This window comes from Electrona antarctica, assembly GCF_951216825.1.
Source record: "Electrona antarctica genome assembly, chromosome: 15".
Taxonomy (NCBI): domain Eukaryota; kingdom Metazoa; phylum Chordata; class Actinopteri; order Myctophiformes; family Myctophidae; genus Electrona; species Electrona antarctica.
Genome location: NC_136796.1, coordinates 38,048,078 through 38,065,774, shown reverse-complemented (window position 1 = coordinate 38,065,774; position 17,697 = coordinate 38,048,078). Strand labels below are relative to the sequence as shown.

At 46.9% G+C, this 17,697-nt stretch overlaps 1 protein-coding gene across 1 annotated transcript in view; it reads right to left on the bottom strand.

Moving 5' to 3' along the window:
* The window catches only part of LOC306937796 (serine/threonine-protein phosphatase 6 regulatory ankyrin repeat subunit A-like), a 33,208-nt gene that overhangs the window by 6,227 nt on the left and 9,284 nt on the right, over positions 1 to 17,697 (bottom strand). The window contains exons 7-22 of the mRNA XM_079521748.1: positions 17,518 to 17,622; positions 17,000 to 17,078; positions 16,392 to 16,506; positions 15,404 to 15,486; positions 15,169 to 15,232; positions 14,952 to 15,020; positions 13,184 to 13,324; positions 11,020 to 11,131; positions 10,210 to 10,236; positions 6,848 to 6,922; positions 6,167 to 6,368; positions 5,811 to 5,898; positions 5,114 to 5,231; positions 4,550 to 4,775; positions 3,617 to 3,704; positions 2,536 to 2,619 (exon numbers count right to left, since the gene is read on the bottom strand). Coding sequence (XP_079377874.1) covers positions 2,536 to 2,619; positions 3,617 to 3,704; positions 4,550 to 4,775; positions 5,114 to 5,231; positions 5,811 to 5,898; positions 6,167 to 6,368; positions 6,848 to 6,922; positions 10,210 to 10,236; positions 11,020 to 11,131; positions 13,184 to 13,324; positions 14,952 to 15,020; positions 15,169 to 15,232; positions 15,404 to 15,486; positions 16,392 to 16,506; positions 17,000 to 17,078; positions 17,518 to 17,622 — 1,676 coding nt within the window. The remainder of the gene's footprint in view (positions 1 to 2,535; positions 2,620 to 3,616; positions 3,705 to 4,549; positions 4,776 to 5,113; positions 5,232 to 5,810; positions 5,899 to 6,166; positions 6,369 to 6,847; positions 6,923 to 10,209; positions 10,237 to 11,019; positions 11,132 to 13,183; positions 13,325 to 14,951; positions 15,021 to 15,168; positions 15,233 to 15,403; positions 15,487 to 16,391; positions 16,507 to 16,999; positions 17,079 to 17,517; positions 17,623 to 17,697) is intronic.

Here is a 17,697-nt window from a genome sequence, read left to right as displayed (position 1 = left end):
ATACAGTTGGAGGGGGTACAGCATTTGTAAACAGAGCTATGTCACATACATGTGCAGGCGGTCTACTTGGTACAGGTAGTAGTCCTTAGGGTGGTTGTATTCCATTGACTAACTAGCCCTCTTTTGACACAGTTCTTGGTGCTGTGTTTGCACATTGTTATATTTTAGTATAATAAATATTAATACAATCTGGGAATACATTTCGTATCAAGAACTTTCTTCACCAGTGTGTTTGTAAGGGTGTCTACTAACATATCTAACATATCCGATAACATATCCGATCTTCCGCCGTAGTTTGAAAACCCACCTTTTCAGACTCTACCATGGCCCATAGCACTTACCCTACCCCCTTAGACAGCACTTTTTTAGACTTAGATAGCATTTGAAATAGACTTATAGCATGTCATGTAGACAGCACAATAACAGTACAGCATAGTATAATATATATGTTTAGCTTATATGTATAGTGTCATTATATATAGATATGTTCTAGTTACGTTCTTAGCTTACGCATGTTTCTTGATAAATGCTGTTTATATATGTGATGTATTCCTATGCTTTTTGTTCTTGCTTAATGTAAGTCGCTCTGGATTAAGAGCATCTGCTAAATGCCTAAATTGTAAATTGTAAATTGTAATATCCCACATTGGTCATTTTTGACAGCTGCTGAAAGTTGGTAACCCGACTCTGCCAGATTGCGGCAGTATTGAGTTCACAAGTTCCCTCCTCCTGCCTGCATCTGGGCTCTCTCAAGCAGAAACGATGAACCCGAAGCAGCGGGACAAACATTTGATATCTCCATAATCATTTTGGGTTGTAGTCTTGTTAGGTTGTGTTTACATTTGCGCTGTGGCACAGCTTCAATATGTCATAAGTCTCGCGTTGATCCCGCCTCTAGCGGCCCCATACAGCCGCACATCGCTCCTCTAGCGGCCCCATACAGCCGCACATCGCTCCTCTAGCGGCCCCATACAGCCGCACATCGCTCCTCTAGCGGCCCCATACAGCCGCACATCGCTCCTCTAGCGGCCCCATACAGCCGCACATCGCTCCTCTAGCGGCCCCATACAGCCGCACATCGCTCCTCTAGCGGCCCCATACAGCCGCACATCGCTCCTCTAGCGGCCCCATACAGCCGCACATCGCTCCTCTAGCGGCCGCATACAGCCGCACATCGCTCCTCTAGCGGCCCCATACAGCCGCACATCGCTCCTCTAGCGGCCCCATACAGCCGCACATCGCTCCTCTAGCGGCCCCATACAGCCGCACATCGCTCCTCTAGCGGCCGCATACAGCCGCACATCGCTCCTCTAGCGGCCCCATACAGCCGCACATCGCTCCTCTAGCGGCCGCATACAGCCGCACATCGCTCCTCTAGCGGCCCCATACAGCCGCACATCGCTCCTCTAGCGGCCCCATACAGCCGCACATCGCTCCTCTAGCGGCCCCATACAGCCGCACATCGCTCCTCTAGCGGCCGCATACAGCCGCACATCGCTCCTCTAGCGGCCCCATACAGCCGCACATCGCTCCTCTAGCGGCCCCATACAGCCGCATATCGCTCCTCTAGCGGCCTCATACAGCCGCACATCGCTCCTCTAGCGGCCCCATACAGCCGCACATCGCTCCTCTAGCGGCCTCATACAGCCGCATATCGCTCCTCTAGCGGCCCCATACAGCCGCACATCGCTCCTCTAGCGGCCTCATACAGCCGCACATCGCTCCGACCAGAATTAGTCCAGAGTACATCGTCTCGGCCCGAGAGAGCCCAGATTCACCCTTCTGGCAGAATGCAAATGTTGTCCAGCAGGGGGAGTGGTTCCACCAGGCTAGAAAGTTGGTGTACCATTAACAACCAATATAAGGCCAAATGTTCTAAATTTCATTATTGCGAACGAAGTGAGCACAAACTATTGAAGCTGGCCAAAACTGTCACACTGTGTGTGTGTCTGTCACGCTGTAACACCACCCGCCCGCCACCAGAGGGCAAAAGATTGGGAGCAAACCAATACGAACTGAAATTGGAACGATACAGGAGGTCTGTGTGTGTGTGTGTGTGTGTCAGACTGCCACAACAGCTTTGTTCGCTTCCCGCGTTTACGCGTCTTACTTGTACTTTAAGTAGCATGTGACATGTCAAACTATATGGTTTTCATGATTCTGAACCCATTCCAAGCATTAGTTTTGCACAAAAAACACTCCTTGGTCTAAATTTGGCCATAGCCACTTGGCTATGGCTGTTTTTAGCCCAATTAGTGTTATTTCTCCCAATAGGTATAGGAGTTTTTAGCTGTTGGTCATAGTTTCAAACTCACTTTGTGTGTGTGTGTAATCTGTGGGAAGTATGTGTCTCTGATGTCTTGCTATAGTGGGCAGGTGGTTAGAAATGTAGCTCTGTTTCCACCACATTTTGTGTGCAGTGCGGTCAACGATTGCGCTTCTTTCCGTATTTTGGCGCCCTGTCAAAATTCACCAATGTTGAGCTACAGTACATTGCCCTTCACGCGTGTCGTCAATGTGACACAACAGACTCACCTGCCCTTGGAATCGGTGTTGTTGACGATGGCAGCGCCCAGAGTGTCTATCAGCATCTCGGCCACTGCCTCATTATCGCTCATACTGAAACACAGAGAACAGCAGCAACTCTGTCAGATACGCAAACACACACAATGCATATTCAGTCATAAAATATATTGTTTCGGTATCTACAAAGTATCATGATGCTGTACAGAATTTGAAGGTATGAAATAAAACTTTATCTCATAGTACCCCCGTGTCTCTCATATTTGTATTGTTATTTGTTTTTAAAGATTTGTTCCGACTTGAGTCAAATCCAATTTATTTCTCAAATACAATCTTCCGGATTGACACATTTTTTTTATCTCACGATTTTGTAACCCATTTTTCACCCCTGTGTTAATTATCTAATGTGATCCTGGGCTCTACACACCCTCCGCCAACCTAGTCATATATGGGGGACATGGGGAGAGCAACGGACTTGAATTCATGCTTCCTTCATGCCTGAGTGTCCAAGTTGCTCCTTTACACCTGACAGGGGGGAGTTTCCCTGGTTGGACGTAGCGCGTGGAAGGAACACGTTATTCCAACCAGTTCCTTTCCCCTCCATCAGGCGCCCCGGCTGGCCAGGGGGAGACAGTTTAGATACCGGGATTACTGCATGTTTTTTGTGAGGGTACCTACCCTAGGGGACACGGGGAGAACATGCAAACTCCACACAGAAAGGCCCTTTCGCCAACCCCGCCTCGGGTATGGGCACTGATGACGCGGAGGAGGAAACACACCACCAGCACCCACAGCAGGAATCGAACCCAGGACCTTCTAGCTGTGAGGCGACAGCACTACTAACTGTGCCACCGTGCCCCGGATTGACACTTTTATATAACACTCACACTCACTCACTGAACATATCAGATCTACAAGTTAACAAGGCACCGCAGGCCTCAGAGTCCGAGACATCAATCAATCACACCTTAGAATGCGGTTCAAATCGGATTGGCAAAAATCTCCAAGCTGTTCGGCCCAAAATGACTCCCATCCTGAGCGTAACGTACCGGTACTGTACATGCACTTGAGACATTAAAACACACAGTCTTACACAGCACAGTGCAGCGGGCCGAAGGGGTTGCCCTGAAGCTTCTTGAACGCCTCGTGTTCCAACAGCATCTCCACACACGCATCATAACCTGGAAGAGCAACCGAGGAACAACAACTCAACATTGTTTTACTCAAGTCAGTGATTCCAAATCTTTTTCTTGTAGTCCGGCAGTCAACAGGCTTCTTTTGTTTAAAGGAGCATTCAGTGATTTGAGTGATTTGGAAAACCACCCAGTCCGCCCTGGTAACAAAATGTGCACATGCACGCTCTACAGTGGGGGGAAGTGCAACAGGCCAACAGCATGTGCACCAAGGCCCGCCCCCACTCGATCATGATTGGAGGAAGGCCCCTCTCATCCTGATTGGATGAAGGCTTTGCCACCCGCCACCAAAACTGAAACTAGGGTTTTTTGACCCCAGGGGCTCACTGGGGACAGGGAGGAACTCCTTATATGGTCAGCACACTCTATAGTAGGGAGGATTATCCAGAAAAAAAGAAAAAATAAGTGATATTTAGATTAAGTCAAATCACTGAATATACCTTTAAAGTGGGAAATTTGGTATATAGTCTTTTTTTTATTGGCCTAAAATATTGTCTACATACATTCATGAATCCACTTGCTGACCGGCTGTCAGCATTGAGCAATCGGAGACACTCCGCTACGCGTCAGGTCTCACTACACCTCTCAGCCATTATAAAATACACGGTAACCTGAGACCTCTTGTGGCTAATTGCTTTAATCTACAAAGCGTGGCACTCTGTGCTGAGCTTGTAGATCTGCTATTTTTGAAAATAAAATGTGGCGCAAATCTTTGAATATATATTCTTTCAGAGCAAAGCTTTTTTTGGCCTCAGGTCTAAATGAGTCAATACCATTGTAGCAGGCCCAGTGCAGTGGCGTGTAGCCATGGCTGGTCAGTGTGGGGTTAATACCATTGTAGCAGGCCCAGTGTAGTGGCGTGTAGCCATGGCTGTCCGTGTGCTGCGTCATGTCGTCGTGTGAGCCGCCGAAGCCGGCGCGCAGCAGGTCTCCCAGGACGGCCACGCGGCCGCAGGCGGCGGCCAGGTGGATGGGCGTGCGGCCCCGGATGTCCCTCACGCACACCATGGCCCCGCGCTGGAGCAGGGCCTCCACGCACTCCTTCTGGCCCGTCACCGCCTGCACCGGGGGAAAGAAAGGAAATGACCTCACTGACAGCACACAAATAGCCTCGGTATACCCCAGGCTTTCATTTTCGTTCGCCACGGCTGAAAAAAAATGAAAGCCTGGGGGAACGAGAGACATGTCCTGGTCTAGGAGTGGCAGTGAACTACGGTGCAGAGGGGCGTCGTTCTCAATATAGAGGTAATTTTTCTATGGGCCAGGCTAGCACACAAACAACTTGAATTGATCTGAACCAAGAAAATATTCGATCAAAACTGTGTAGCTCATACGGTTCGGGAACAGCCTTACTGTGTGTGTGTGCGTGCGTGCGTGCGTGCGTGTGTGTGTCTCACCCCACGGTGTAGTACGGTCCTGCCCCAGCGGTCCCGGGCATCTACGCTGGCTCCCTGACTGAGTAGAGCGTACACACACTCCGTGTGTCCACTTAGTACTGCTAGCATCAACGGACTCCTACACACGCACACACAAAACACAACGTAAAGCTGCTATAAGCAATAATATGTAAAAATGACCTTTTTTTTTGTATTCAGACAGCCAGCAATGGGTAAAATGCTCCCAAAAAATGTAATCTCTGTGACAGTGTGACACATCTAGAGGCCGCAATCTGCATTCAAAGATTTTCCTAGGTTTGTCAATGGTCGATTTGCGTGTCTACTTCCTGATTGGTTAGTCATTTCGACCGGGTTTTTTTTCCCGACCAATGACAAAGCTTCTAGGAACATCTTTGAATGCAGATTGCGGCCCCTAGATGTGTGTGTCACAGAGACACAGAGCGTTTTACTCATTGCTGGCTGTCTGAATACCAAAAAAAGAAAGAAAAAAAGAAAAAAGGTCATTCAAATGTTGACATATAATAATTGCTTATAGCAGCTTTAACAGACAATAATGTCATGTTATCATTGCTCTAGAATACAGCACACACACACACAGTGTGTCCGCTTAGCACTGCTAGCATCAAGGGACTCCTGTGCACCCCCACACTCACAGAAAATCTCACTGAAGCCACTTTGTACACACACACACACTCACTGTCCGTTGGCATCCTGTATGTCCACAGAGGGGAGTTGGTCTTTGTTGTTGAGGAGAAGGCGCAGGCACTCTGGGTGGCCATTCATAGCTGAGGACACGCACACGCGCACGCGCACGCACGCACGCACACACACACACACACACACACACACACACACACACACACACACACACACACACACACACACACACACACACACACACACACACACACACACACACACACACACACACACTTACTTAACGGACCGATTATAATGTATGGCCAGCTGCACCCAAACTTGTTGAGCCAGCCAAGCAAGCCCAATAACAGATAATATAACAAAGTGTGTTAACAAAAAAGACCCGTGTAGTACCTGCGGCATGTATGGCCATCCTCTTCTGCGTGTAGTCGCGGGCCAAGGACGAGGCTCTGTGGTGCAGCAGCAGCGACACACAGTCCTGGTGGCCCCTGGCGCAGGCCAGGCTCAGCGCCGTCCTCCCCTCCGGGCTGCGTACGTCCACCTCACACAGGGAGTTCAGCAGCACCTCCAATGCCCCGCAGTGGCCGTGGTACGCCTGGGGGGAGAGCGCTGGTGATTTCAGTTGACTAATACCATGATGAAAACCATGTCATTACGCTCGGCATCAAGGACCTCCAAAATGAATTTTAGTCGACTAAATCAACTAAATCTAGACTCAAACTAAAACATTTGAGGGGACTAAAATATGACTACAACTAAATTTTGTTTTATTCCAAAGACTATGACTAAACTAAAATTGCTGCCAAAAACAACACTGTCACACACATGCAAGAGGTGCCGCAAAAACAAAAAATGACCATGTTGTAAGGCTGTATGATAGATGTGAGAAAATCATAGCATGCATGTACAGCTGTGCAGTTTTCACTTAATGCGTCCCACAGGCTAATATCACAATACTGATATAGTATTGATTTCAGCTGTTATAATTCCAAACAATGTAAACATGACCTGCTTTAGTTACTTCAGTCTATTATTAGTAGCTTAATGACTACTATGAACACTGAGACAACTCACCGCCAGGTGGAGCGGGCTGAGCGGGGCCTGGCTCTCTGAATCATTCAGGAGGTCTGTGCCTGAAGTGTCCAGAAGCTGAAAGTGGCACACACACACACACACACACCACACACCACACACACACCACACACACGACAAGAGAATTGTCGCACTCCGCTTCACATACTGTAGTTCAGTGTAGTACAACCTCACAGCAAACAAATTATAATTCTACAGCATTTTAACATTGGAATTTGGAGCAGGGGGTATGCGTGTCGAGGGATGTGACCTTTGTTAATCCCACAGGGCAAATTCGGTTTCTGTTTCAGGGGGCCGGGAGGCGAACCGGTGGCCTTCTGATTACCGGGTATAGCCTCTAGTCTACACCAGACATGGGCAACTGGCAGCCCGGGGGGGGCGCCGCAGGTTAATATCAGAATACCGATATATTATTGGTTTCAGCTGTTACAATTACAAACATGGCCCGCTTTAATTACGTCAGTCTAGCTTAAAAGGGGAATACCACTCATTTTCAACATTTTACTATGTCCTAAATATACCTTACGTTGTGTGTAAATAATAAAAAAGTCCCCCCATTCTGTGTTGCCTAGAACTGGAGGTCTGAAACATGATCAGTAACATTACAAAGTACATCTTTGTGATGTCACTGAGATGTACTTTTCAGACTTCCAGTTCTAGCCAACACAGAATGGGGGGACTTTTTTATTATTTACAATTTTCCACACTCCAACTCCAAGGTACTGTATATTAATGACATAGTACAATGTTGAAAATTGTGGTAGTGGTATTCCCCTTTAATGACTAGTATTAAAATGTTAGTCTTTTTTATGTCCAATGCATTTGTATTTAGTTCATAAAGTTAACATACTGTAACTATAATTAAAGGCATTTGAAAGGCATTTGAAATTAAATTAAAAAAACATATTTTCAGGATTCAAATAAAAAAATAGCAAAATAAATAATTCAGGATTTCAATTAAAAAAAATAGCAAAAATAGCTGATCTACAAGCTCGAAAGAGCTTATTTTTTTAGCTTGTAGATCTGCTATTTTTGCTACGACAATAATATGTAATGTAGCCCTCTGGAGTGAGTGTGGAAATATAGTGGCCCTCTGGAGTGAGTGTGGAAATATAGTGGCCCTCTGGGGTGAGTGTGGAAATATAGTGGCCCTCTGGAGTGAGTGTGGAAATATAGTGGCCCTCTGTTGTGAGTGTGGAACTATAGTGGCCCTCTGGAGTGAGTGTGGAACTATAGTGGCCCTCTGGAGTGAGTGTGGAAATATAGTGGCCCTCTGGAGTGAGTGTGGAAATATAGTGGCCCTCTGGAGTGAGTGTGGAAATATAGCGGCCCTCTGGAGTGAGTGTGGAAATATAGTGGCCCTCTGGAGTGAGTGTGGAAATATAGTGGCCCTCTGGAGTGAGTGTGGAAATATAGTGGCCCTCTGGTGTGAGTGTGGAAATATAGTGGACCTCTGGAGTGAGTGTGGATATATAGTGGCCCTCTGGAGTGAGTGTGGAACTATAGTGGCCCTCTGGAGTGAGTGTGGAACTATAGTGGCCCTCTGGAGTGAGTGTGGAACTATAGTGGCCCTCTGGAGTGAGTGTGGAAATATAGTGGCCCTCTGGAGTGAGTGTGGAAATATAGTGGCCCTCTGGAGTGAGTGTGGAAATATAGTGGCCCTCTGGAGTGAGTGTGGAAATATAGTGGCCCTCTGGAGTGAGTGTGGAAATATAGTGGCCCTCTGGAGTGAGTGTGGAAATATAGTGGCCCTCTGGTGTGAGTGTGGAAATATAGTGGACCTCTGGAGTGAGTGTGGATATATAGTGGCCCTCTGGAGTGAGTGTGGAACTATAGTGGCCCTCTGGAGTGAGTGTGGAACTATAGTGGCCCTCTGGAGTGAGTGTGGAAATATAGTGGCCCTCTGGAGTGAGTGGAAATATAGTGGCCCTCTGCATGGTCAAAGATGCCCACCACTGCTCTACACACTTGGCTACGCCCGACCGCAGTGGGACTGAGAATTCTACATACAGTATTCTGCTACTGGTTGCTGTAACCTTCCAGTATTCTGTTACTGGTTGCTGTAACCATCCAGTATTCTGCTACTGGTTGCTGTAACCATCCAGTATTCTGTTACTGGTTGCTGTAACCATCCAGTATTCTGCTACTGGTTGCTGTAACCATCCAGTATTCTGCTACTGGTTGCTGTAACCATCCAGTATTCTGCTACTGGTTGCTGTAACCATCCAGTATTCTGCTACTGGTTGCTGTAACCATCCAGTATTCTGCTACTGGTTGCTGTAACCATCCAGTATTCTGCTACTGGTTGTTGTAACCATCCAGTATTCTGCTACTGGTTGCTGTAACCATCCAAATTCCCCTTCGACTAAACATGATTATCTCCTCAAAATGCAGAATCATAACTGCACTCATATTTTTGACCAGCAGAGGGGGCTCTTTTCCCCCTTTTACAAGTTGTTTCACTTATTATTTTATTGAATTAATGAAATATGTAATGTTGGGATTACTATTCATTACTCATCCAGGCTCTCGTCATCTCCCGCCTGGACTACTGCAACTCCCTCCTTGCTGGTGCTCCGGCATCTGCCATCAGACCTCTGGAGCTTGTTCAGAAAGCTGCGGCTCGTCTGGTGTTCAACCGCCCCAAGTTCTCCCACACAACCATCCTTCTCCGTTCTCTACACTGGCTCCCCGTAGCGGCCCGCATCCAGTTCAAAACCCTGGTGTTAGCCTATAGGGCAGTGAAAGGAACAGCTCCTTCCTATCTCCGGGCTATGGTCGATGCCTACACCCCTGCCCGACCACTTCGGTCTGCCACCTCGGGGCGACTGACTGCCTCGTCACTCAAGGGTCCTTCTGGCCGATCCACACGGTCACGACTCTTTTCTGTTCTGGCCCCACAGTGGTGGAATGAACTCCCCACTGATGTTAGGACAGCAGAGTCACTGCCCATATTTCGCCGCAGGTTGAAAACCCACCTCTTCAGGAAACACTACCCTTCCTCTCTGCCTGACCTACTTGTTGTTAACTAGTTGTACGTTTGTTTTCTATTGTTGTATTGTTTATTGGATCTTGTTTAGTCGATACACTTATTTGTTTTAGCTCATGCTCATTTGATTTAGCTATTTTGTCTCATCCGGTTAAGGAAATAGGTAGCTGATATATTGCACTTTTACCTTAGCGCTAGGTATACTCTTGGTTGCTTGTTTTTGCAGAAAATGCACTAAAGACTTCTGGTGATTAGTAGTTTTTGTTCCCTACCTATGTTGAATACACTTATTGTAAGTCGCTTTGGATAAAAGCGTCTGCTAAATGACTATAATGTAATAATGTAATGTAATTACCACATCAAGAGGTGTCTCAGCGGCCATCTGGAAGTAAAAAGAAAAAAGAATACTTGTTAAGTATACCAGCTGTTTGCAGGGGGGACATTACTACACACTGGATTGTTTTTATACATCATAATTTTAATTTTATTAGAATTATTATTAGCCCATTTAGACCTGAGAACAGATTCTATAAATATATTTCTGCAAAAAACGTTTCAGTGGACATGTTCATGTCAAGGACCCCCAGAATAATTATCTGTATTTGGCCGCGGAGCCCCCATCAGAAAATATGTTGTTCCATGGACCCCCCACCCCCACCAGAAGCAAATATGAGTTAAAAATGTTCACTGTGAAAGAATATAATATTCAAAGATTTGCACACATTTTTAAAACATTTAAAAAAAAAGCAGATCTACAAGCTTGAAGATCTAATAATTTACCAGCTAAAAGTTTAAAATAACAGTTAAAAGTGGTTGAAAGCTATAAGGCGACACAGAGGCTGACCAGACAGTGGCCTTGTGCTTAGAGTGTCTGCCCTGAGACTGGGAGGTCGGGGGTTCGATCCCCAGCCCGGGTTATACCAAAGACTGTAACAATGGGACCCAATGCCTCCCTGCTTGGCACTCGGCATCAATGGGTTGGATTGGGGGGTCAAATCAACTAATCAAATGATTCCCAAGCGTGGCACGGCTGCGGCTCACCGCTCCAAAAGATGGGTCAAATGCGGAGAACAAATTTCACTGCGGTAACGTGTGTGACTAATCGTATGACTTTGAGGCGGCCTCAGGTCTAAATGGGTTAAACATTCCGTTATTGGTTCCCCACCAGCTCCAGGCAGAGGATGTGTCCGTAGGCGGAGGCATAGTGCACCGGGGTGTAGCCCTGTCCGTCTCGTATTCCTGGGTTAGCGTCATTTCTCAGGAGGTACTCCAGACACCTGAGGTAAACGGAGAAAACAAAATGAGTTCTTCTCACCCCAACCAGGACCAGTTTCACATATTCGCCCCATAGAGAAATAAAAGGATAGAGACCGAACCGGAGCGTTAGCCCCGCCCCCCAGCTAGGGGTAGAGTGGCTGGATGGTAACCGCAAGGTTGCCTGTTCGAACCCGGGCTCCCCCAGAGTTAGTGTCGAAGTGTCCTTGAGCAAGACACTGAACCCCAAATTGCTCCTGATGTGCTGGTTGGTGCTTTGCATGGTTTCCGCTGCCATCATGTGTGTGTGAATGGGTGAATTGATGCACAATCTATGTAAAGCGCCTTGGATAAAGGCACTATATAAATGCACCATTTACCATTTACTCAGTGGCGTTTTGAAGCACCCGGAAGACTGCCGGAAGTGCAATTATAACTCAATGGCTCGAGCGAGCGGAAGTTTAGCCTAGCCTAGCCCCGGACCTCAAGTTTGAGTTCCGGGGCTGACGCACGTGACGTCATGAACGTCCGTCCACCTCCATGAAAGTGCTGCAGTTCCACTTTGCGCCAGTAGGTAGTGGCAGCTTCAACGTTGGATAGCCTTACTGGGGGCTTGGTTACAATTTACAATTTACAATTTAGGCATTTAGCAGACGCTCTTAATCCAGAGCGATTTACAATAAGCAAGAACAAAAAGCATGGGAATACATCACATATGTAAAAAAGCATTTATCGCGAAACATGCGTAAGCTAAGAACGTGACTAGAACATATCTATATAATGACACTATACATATAAACTATAACTAGAACATATCTATATAATGACACTATACATATAAACTACACATATATGCTATACTATGCTGTACATATATACTATGAAGTGCTATGACTACTATACACTATATACTATGAAGTGCTATGACTACATACAATGCACTTATTGTGCTGTCTACATGACATGCTATAAGTCTGTTTCAAATGCTATATAAGTCTAAGAAGTGCTGTCTAAGGGGGGTAGTGTAAGTGCTATGGGCCATGATGGAGTCTGAAAAGGTGGGTTTTCAGACTACGGCGGAAGATCGGGAGTGATGCTGCAGTTCTGATTGCAACGGGAAGTGCATTCCACAGTTTTGGGGCCAGAAGGGAGAAGAGTTTGGGACGTGTGGAGCGTTGTCCCGGCGTTTTTAGTGAGGGTACTACCAGCTTCCCTGCGTTGGCTGATCTGAGTGCGCGGGAGGGTTTGTAGGGTTCAATCATGCTGGCAAGATATGGGGGAGCCATACCTTTGGTTGCTTTAAATGCCAACATCAGAGTTTTGTATTCTGTGCGGGCAGCGACCGGGAGCCAGTGCAGGGAGCGGAGCAGGGGGGAGACATGTGAGAATTTTGGCTGGTTGAAGACCAAGCGAGCTGCGGCATTTTGGATCAGTTGGAGAGGCTTCAGTGCACATGCCGGTAGGCCAGTAAGGAGAGAGTTACAATAGTCAAGTTTTGACAGGACTGTTGTCTGGATTAGGAGCTGGGATGATTCCTGGGTGAGGAACGGTCTAATTCGTCGTATGTTATAGAGTGTGAACCTACAGGATCGAGTGACAGCTGTGATGTGAGTTTTGAACGAGAGCTGACTGTCCAGGACAACACCAAGGTTCCTGGCTGTTGGGACAGACGTTACCAGGGCGTTGTCTACGGAAATAGTTAGATCGCCACCTATCTCTCTCTGCTACCACCCCTCGGCATGTGTCCATCTCCACAGTGCAGTGTTGATTTTGTATCATGAATAGTTTTCATTTTTCATCCCAGAAGCAAATATTTGAGTTAAAAATGTTCGCTGTGAAAGAATATATATATATATATATATATTTATATATATATATATATTCAAAGATTTTGCGCCACATTTTCACGATTTTTCAAAAATAGCAGATCTGCAAGCTCGTAGCGCGGCACTCGGTGCCGCGCTATGAGCTTGTAGATCTGCTATTTTTCAACAGCTAAAGTTTAAAATAATGGTCAAGAGCTATAAGGTGACACATTTGGTCTAAACTTTTCCCCACCACCGAGTAAGGCTTACTTTCCCTCCGTGTCGGCTGCGGCGGTGTAGTGCAGGGGGCTGCAGCCTCTCTGGTCCACCTCGTTGACACTGGCGCCGGAGCCCACCAGGGCAAAGACACACTGGTAGTTACAGTTGGCCGAGGCATAGTGGAGTGGTGTCCTGGGGGGATGGATGGATGGATGGTCAAACCGTTAGTTCTCACTCACTGGGACACCAACACAGTACAGAGTAGCTGGTGGTGGTGATGATGACCCAGCCAATTGACCAGAATTCAATCAATTTCACACGCTGAACATTTAGATGCAACATCATACCGGGGTGGGGGGGGGCGGGGGGAAACCAGAGAATTGTGTCAGAGCAAAATGGCCGCTGTTGACTATGGTCAATTAATACACAACAGGTCGTTTTGAGGAAACAATCTGATTGGTTGAAACAGCTTTCTAGCCGTGCTTAAACCACGATGTAGGAACGGCTAATCGAAACAAACAAACTTTTCTCTCAGAGTGCAGCAGACTCGGTGGCTATGCTAGCTAGTTTCTTAGGACATTTGTGGTCGTAGTGACTACATCTGTCATTCATTAGTTATAAGGGTATAACTGTTGTATAATTGCAATATTACACTAGAGGGTGTTCTTTATCGTCATTAATGCACTTCTGCGATGCCTTTCGGAACCACAGGTGTGCACTCTTTTATTGTGGCTAGCTGTTAGCATAAATCCCAGTTCCCAGTGCCACCATCAGCGTTCACTTTAAGAGAAGGAGTTTGCCCGCCCCCCTGCGCCACACACACTCAACACACACACACTATGCTATCATTAGCGCGAGCGCACACTGTTTACGTCAGAAACGTCGGGATCGATACAAAGTCACAACTGACATCCGAACTTTGGATGGCAGAAGATCCACCAATGACAGCTCTCCAAAATTCCGACTTATGGAGGTTTGAAAATCCTACTTTGAATTGAGGTAAACGGAGAAAAGTTTTAACGTCCCATAGCTGGTGGTGGCGGAAGCGTTGCATAGCAACCGGACCAAAGTTGCCCCTGCAGTGGGGCTCAACCATTATATACACGGAGTATACGTTGGGGTCCGTATAGATACGGACCTAGCAAATAACGTCCCCTAGCGGCAGGGTCCGCATATATAAGGACTTGGCGCAAAAATAATTAATGACGATAAAGACCACTTCACCACTTTTCAACTTCTCTTCCTATAATTGGTCCTAACTAATGTTCATGATAAAATACCACAATTTTTTTCTACTAATTCTGTGTCTCATAGGAAGGCTGTGGGCAGTTCAGAAACCCGTCCACCAGTGACATCATCGATGGTGAATCCAAGCTAATAGAAACGGCAGGCTTTCTTTTCCTGAAAAGTTGCAATGCAAAAGTTGAAGCCATCGTTCTCATGATAATAAAAATCTAAATATATTTTAAAACAAATCTGCCTAATGATGATGTCACTGGTGGACGGGTGTCCGAACTGCCCAAAGCCCTCCTATGAGACACAGACTGAGTAGGTAAAAATGGTGGCGTTTTATCATGAACATTAGTGAGGACCAATTATATGAAGAGATGTTGAAAAGTGGTGAAGTGGTCCTTTAATTAGAGTTAGTTACCTCCAATGCAGAACGGTTAGAATCTAGAGCCTAGAAAACATGAGTTGATACAGAAGTACTGCAAGTAACTGATGATATATAAATAAATAAATAAATAAATAATAGTAATAATACTGATACTGCCAATATCAGCAGAAAAAATATCTAGTTCAAAGGCTGAAACCTCACCTCCCAAAGTGGTCTTTCCTATTGAAGTCGGCTCCTGTGTTCAGCAGCAGGTTCAGACACTCCAGGTTCCTGGTATAATAATCATAACAATTAAAAACCGTATCATTGGCGTTAGCAAAAGACTTGAGGAGATCATTGTACAGTAGATGTGTAGGGAGCGGATTGGCATGACAGCTTGAATGCTCAAGAGCATGTTGTGGTGTAGAAACACACTTACCCGCCAGCTGCCGCCGCGTGGAGACAGGTTCTTCCAGAGTCGTCAGAAGAGTCTATGTCCAAGTCTGAACAAATACAACATTGGTTCATGATGTCAGTTCGTAATGGCAGCCGAGTAATATTCTGGTGAGAGTGGATGTGTGTGAATGTGAGTGTGAGTGTGTGTGTGTGTGTGTGTGTGTGTGTGTGTGTGTGTGTGTGTGTGTGTGTGTGTGTGTGTGTGTGTGCGCGCTGACCTGAGGTCAGCAGCTTCCGGCAGCAATCGGAGAAGCCACTGAGAGCTGCCAGGTGCAGTGGAAACATCCCATGAACTCCTCTCCTAGGGGAGAGAGACGAGACATACACAGAGGGATGGTCACAAACCTCCCCCCAGCATAGAGAGATGGTCACAAACCTCCCCCCAGCATAGAGAGATGGTCACAACCCCCCCCCCCCCCCCCCCCCCCCCCCACACACACACACACACACACACACACATAGAGGGACGGTCACAAACCTCCCCCCAGCATAGAGAGATGGTCACAAACCTCCCCCCACACATAGAGGGACGGTCACAAACCTCCCCACAGGACACCAGCAGCAAAGCTCAAGGACAAAAAAACGCCGCTGCTGCATCCATACGCCATCAATTGATTACGGTGATTAATTGTGTCCTGTATGCGCTCATAACACTCCGGTTCCGATGCGGTGGGGGAAAAAAAACCCGGAAATGGAATTTCCGCTGTCTTATGCAGGTTTTAGAACGGTAATATCTCGGATTCTTCTTTTTAGACCAAAAACAAGCTTGATTTGCGGCTCATTTCTCTGATACGATCCTCCTGATAGGATATGATCCTTTAATCCTGTTTTGGGTGGATTAAATGACAATCGCGGGACATTTCTTTACTTCCTGACTGGCAGTTTCCAACTAAAGGTGCTCGCTGTTGAAAATGCAAGTGCGGCGGCGCTCTGAGACAAAGTTAAATTAATTTAGATTTTACAATATCAATTGGGGGTCCCAGAGATAGAAATGCCATTAAATGGGGGTCCGTAGACTAATGCATGTCAAACTGGGGGTTCTTGAAATTAAACGGGTTGAGAATCACTGCTAGAGCTATAAAAGTCTTCTCTCATGGGGGGTCCCTGGCATATCTTTTCAAATGGGGTCCACGGGCTAATTAGTGTCAATTTGGGGGCCCTTGACATGAAAAGGTCTGGGAACCACTGCTGTACTGTATACGGTACCTGGTGGTGAGTGCTCCGTGGTTGAGTAGTGTGGTGATTATGAGCTCATGGCCATAACGAGCAGCGATGTGAAGGGCTGTGTTTTTACTCTTGTCCTCGCAGTCAACCTCCGCTCCTACACACACACACACACACGTTTTAAGGCCATGCATCAAGGCAGCACTGGGACATATTAATACCATTCATGAAAATCACACATCCAAAGGTAATATTGTACACATTACAGGAAGAGGGTTGGAAATAAGAGCAGGCAATGAACAGTTGCCCCGAGACAGACCTGCCATCTGTGGGTGCCTCACCACACACACACACACACACACACACACACACACACACACACACACACACACACACACACACACACACACACACACACACACACACACACACACACACACACACACACACACACACACACACACACACACACACACACACACACACACACACACACACACACACACACACACACACACACACACACACACACACACACACACACACACACACACACACACACACACACACACACACACACACACACACACACACACACACACACACACACACACACACACACACACACACACACACGCCAGCAGGCTCACCATTTGTAATGAGGGCTTGAGAGCGAGAGAACCTGCCTTCGGCAGCAGCCATGTGGAGGGGAGTCTTGCCATCCTTACTCTGGAGAGAGAAGAACGACAGGAAAAACAAGACAGACATGACAGTTTGATACAGACCGAGCAAAGGACAGAGCGTGTTTGACAGCGTGCAGAGAAAAGGGACTGTGGCTTGAGTGCAGTACTCATTTCAGCACTAGGGTTAGAAATGTTCAGATGAATAATCGTTTTCTTTTTTGGCAAATGGAATATATCACAATTGGTATTGGTTCCAAGAATACCATATTGGTTGGGTTTAGCCTCAAGAGAGAGAGAGCCCCCCCCCCCCCCCCTCGACCACACACACACACACACACACACACACACACACACACACACACACACACACACACACACACACACACACACACACACACACACACACACACACACACACACACACACACACACACACACACACACACACACACACACACACACACACACACAGTGAAGGTACTCACTTTAATGTTGACGTGAGCTCCGTTGGCCAGCAGCAGCTCCTGACACAGCGCCCCCTGGCGTGAAGAGGAGGCAAAATGGAGCGCAGAGAAGCCCCTCTCATTGACCTGAGAAAACACAGGGAAAATTCAGAGAAGCCCCTCTCATTGAGACCAACACTTAAAACATTCCAGCTGACTAAA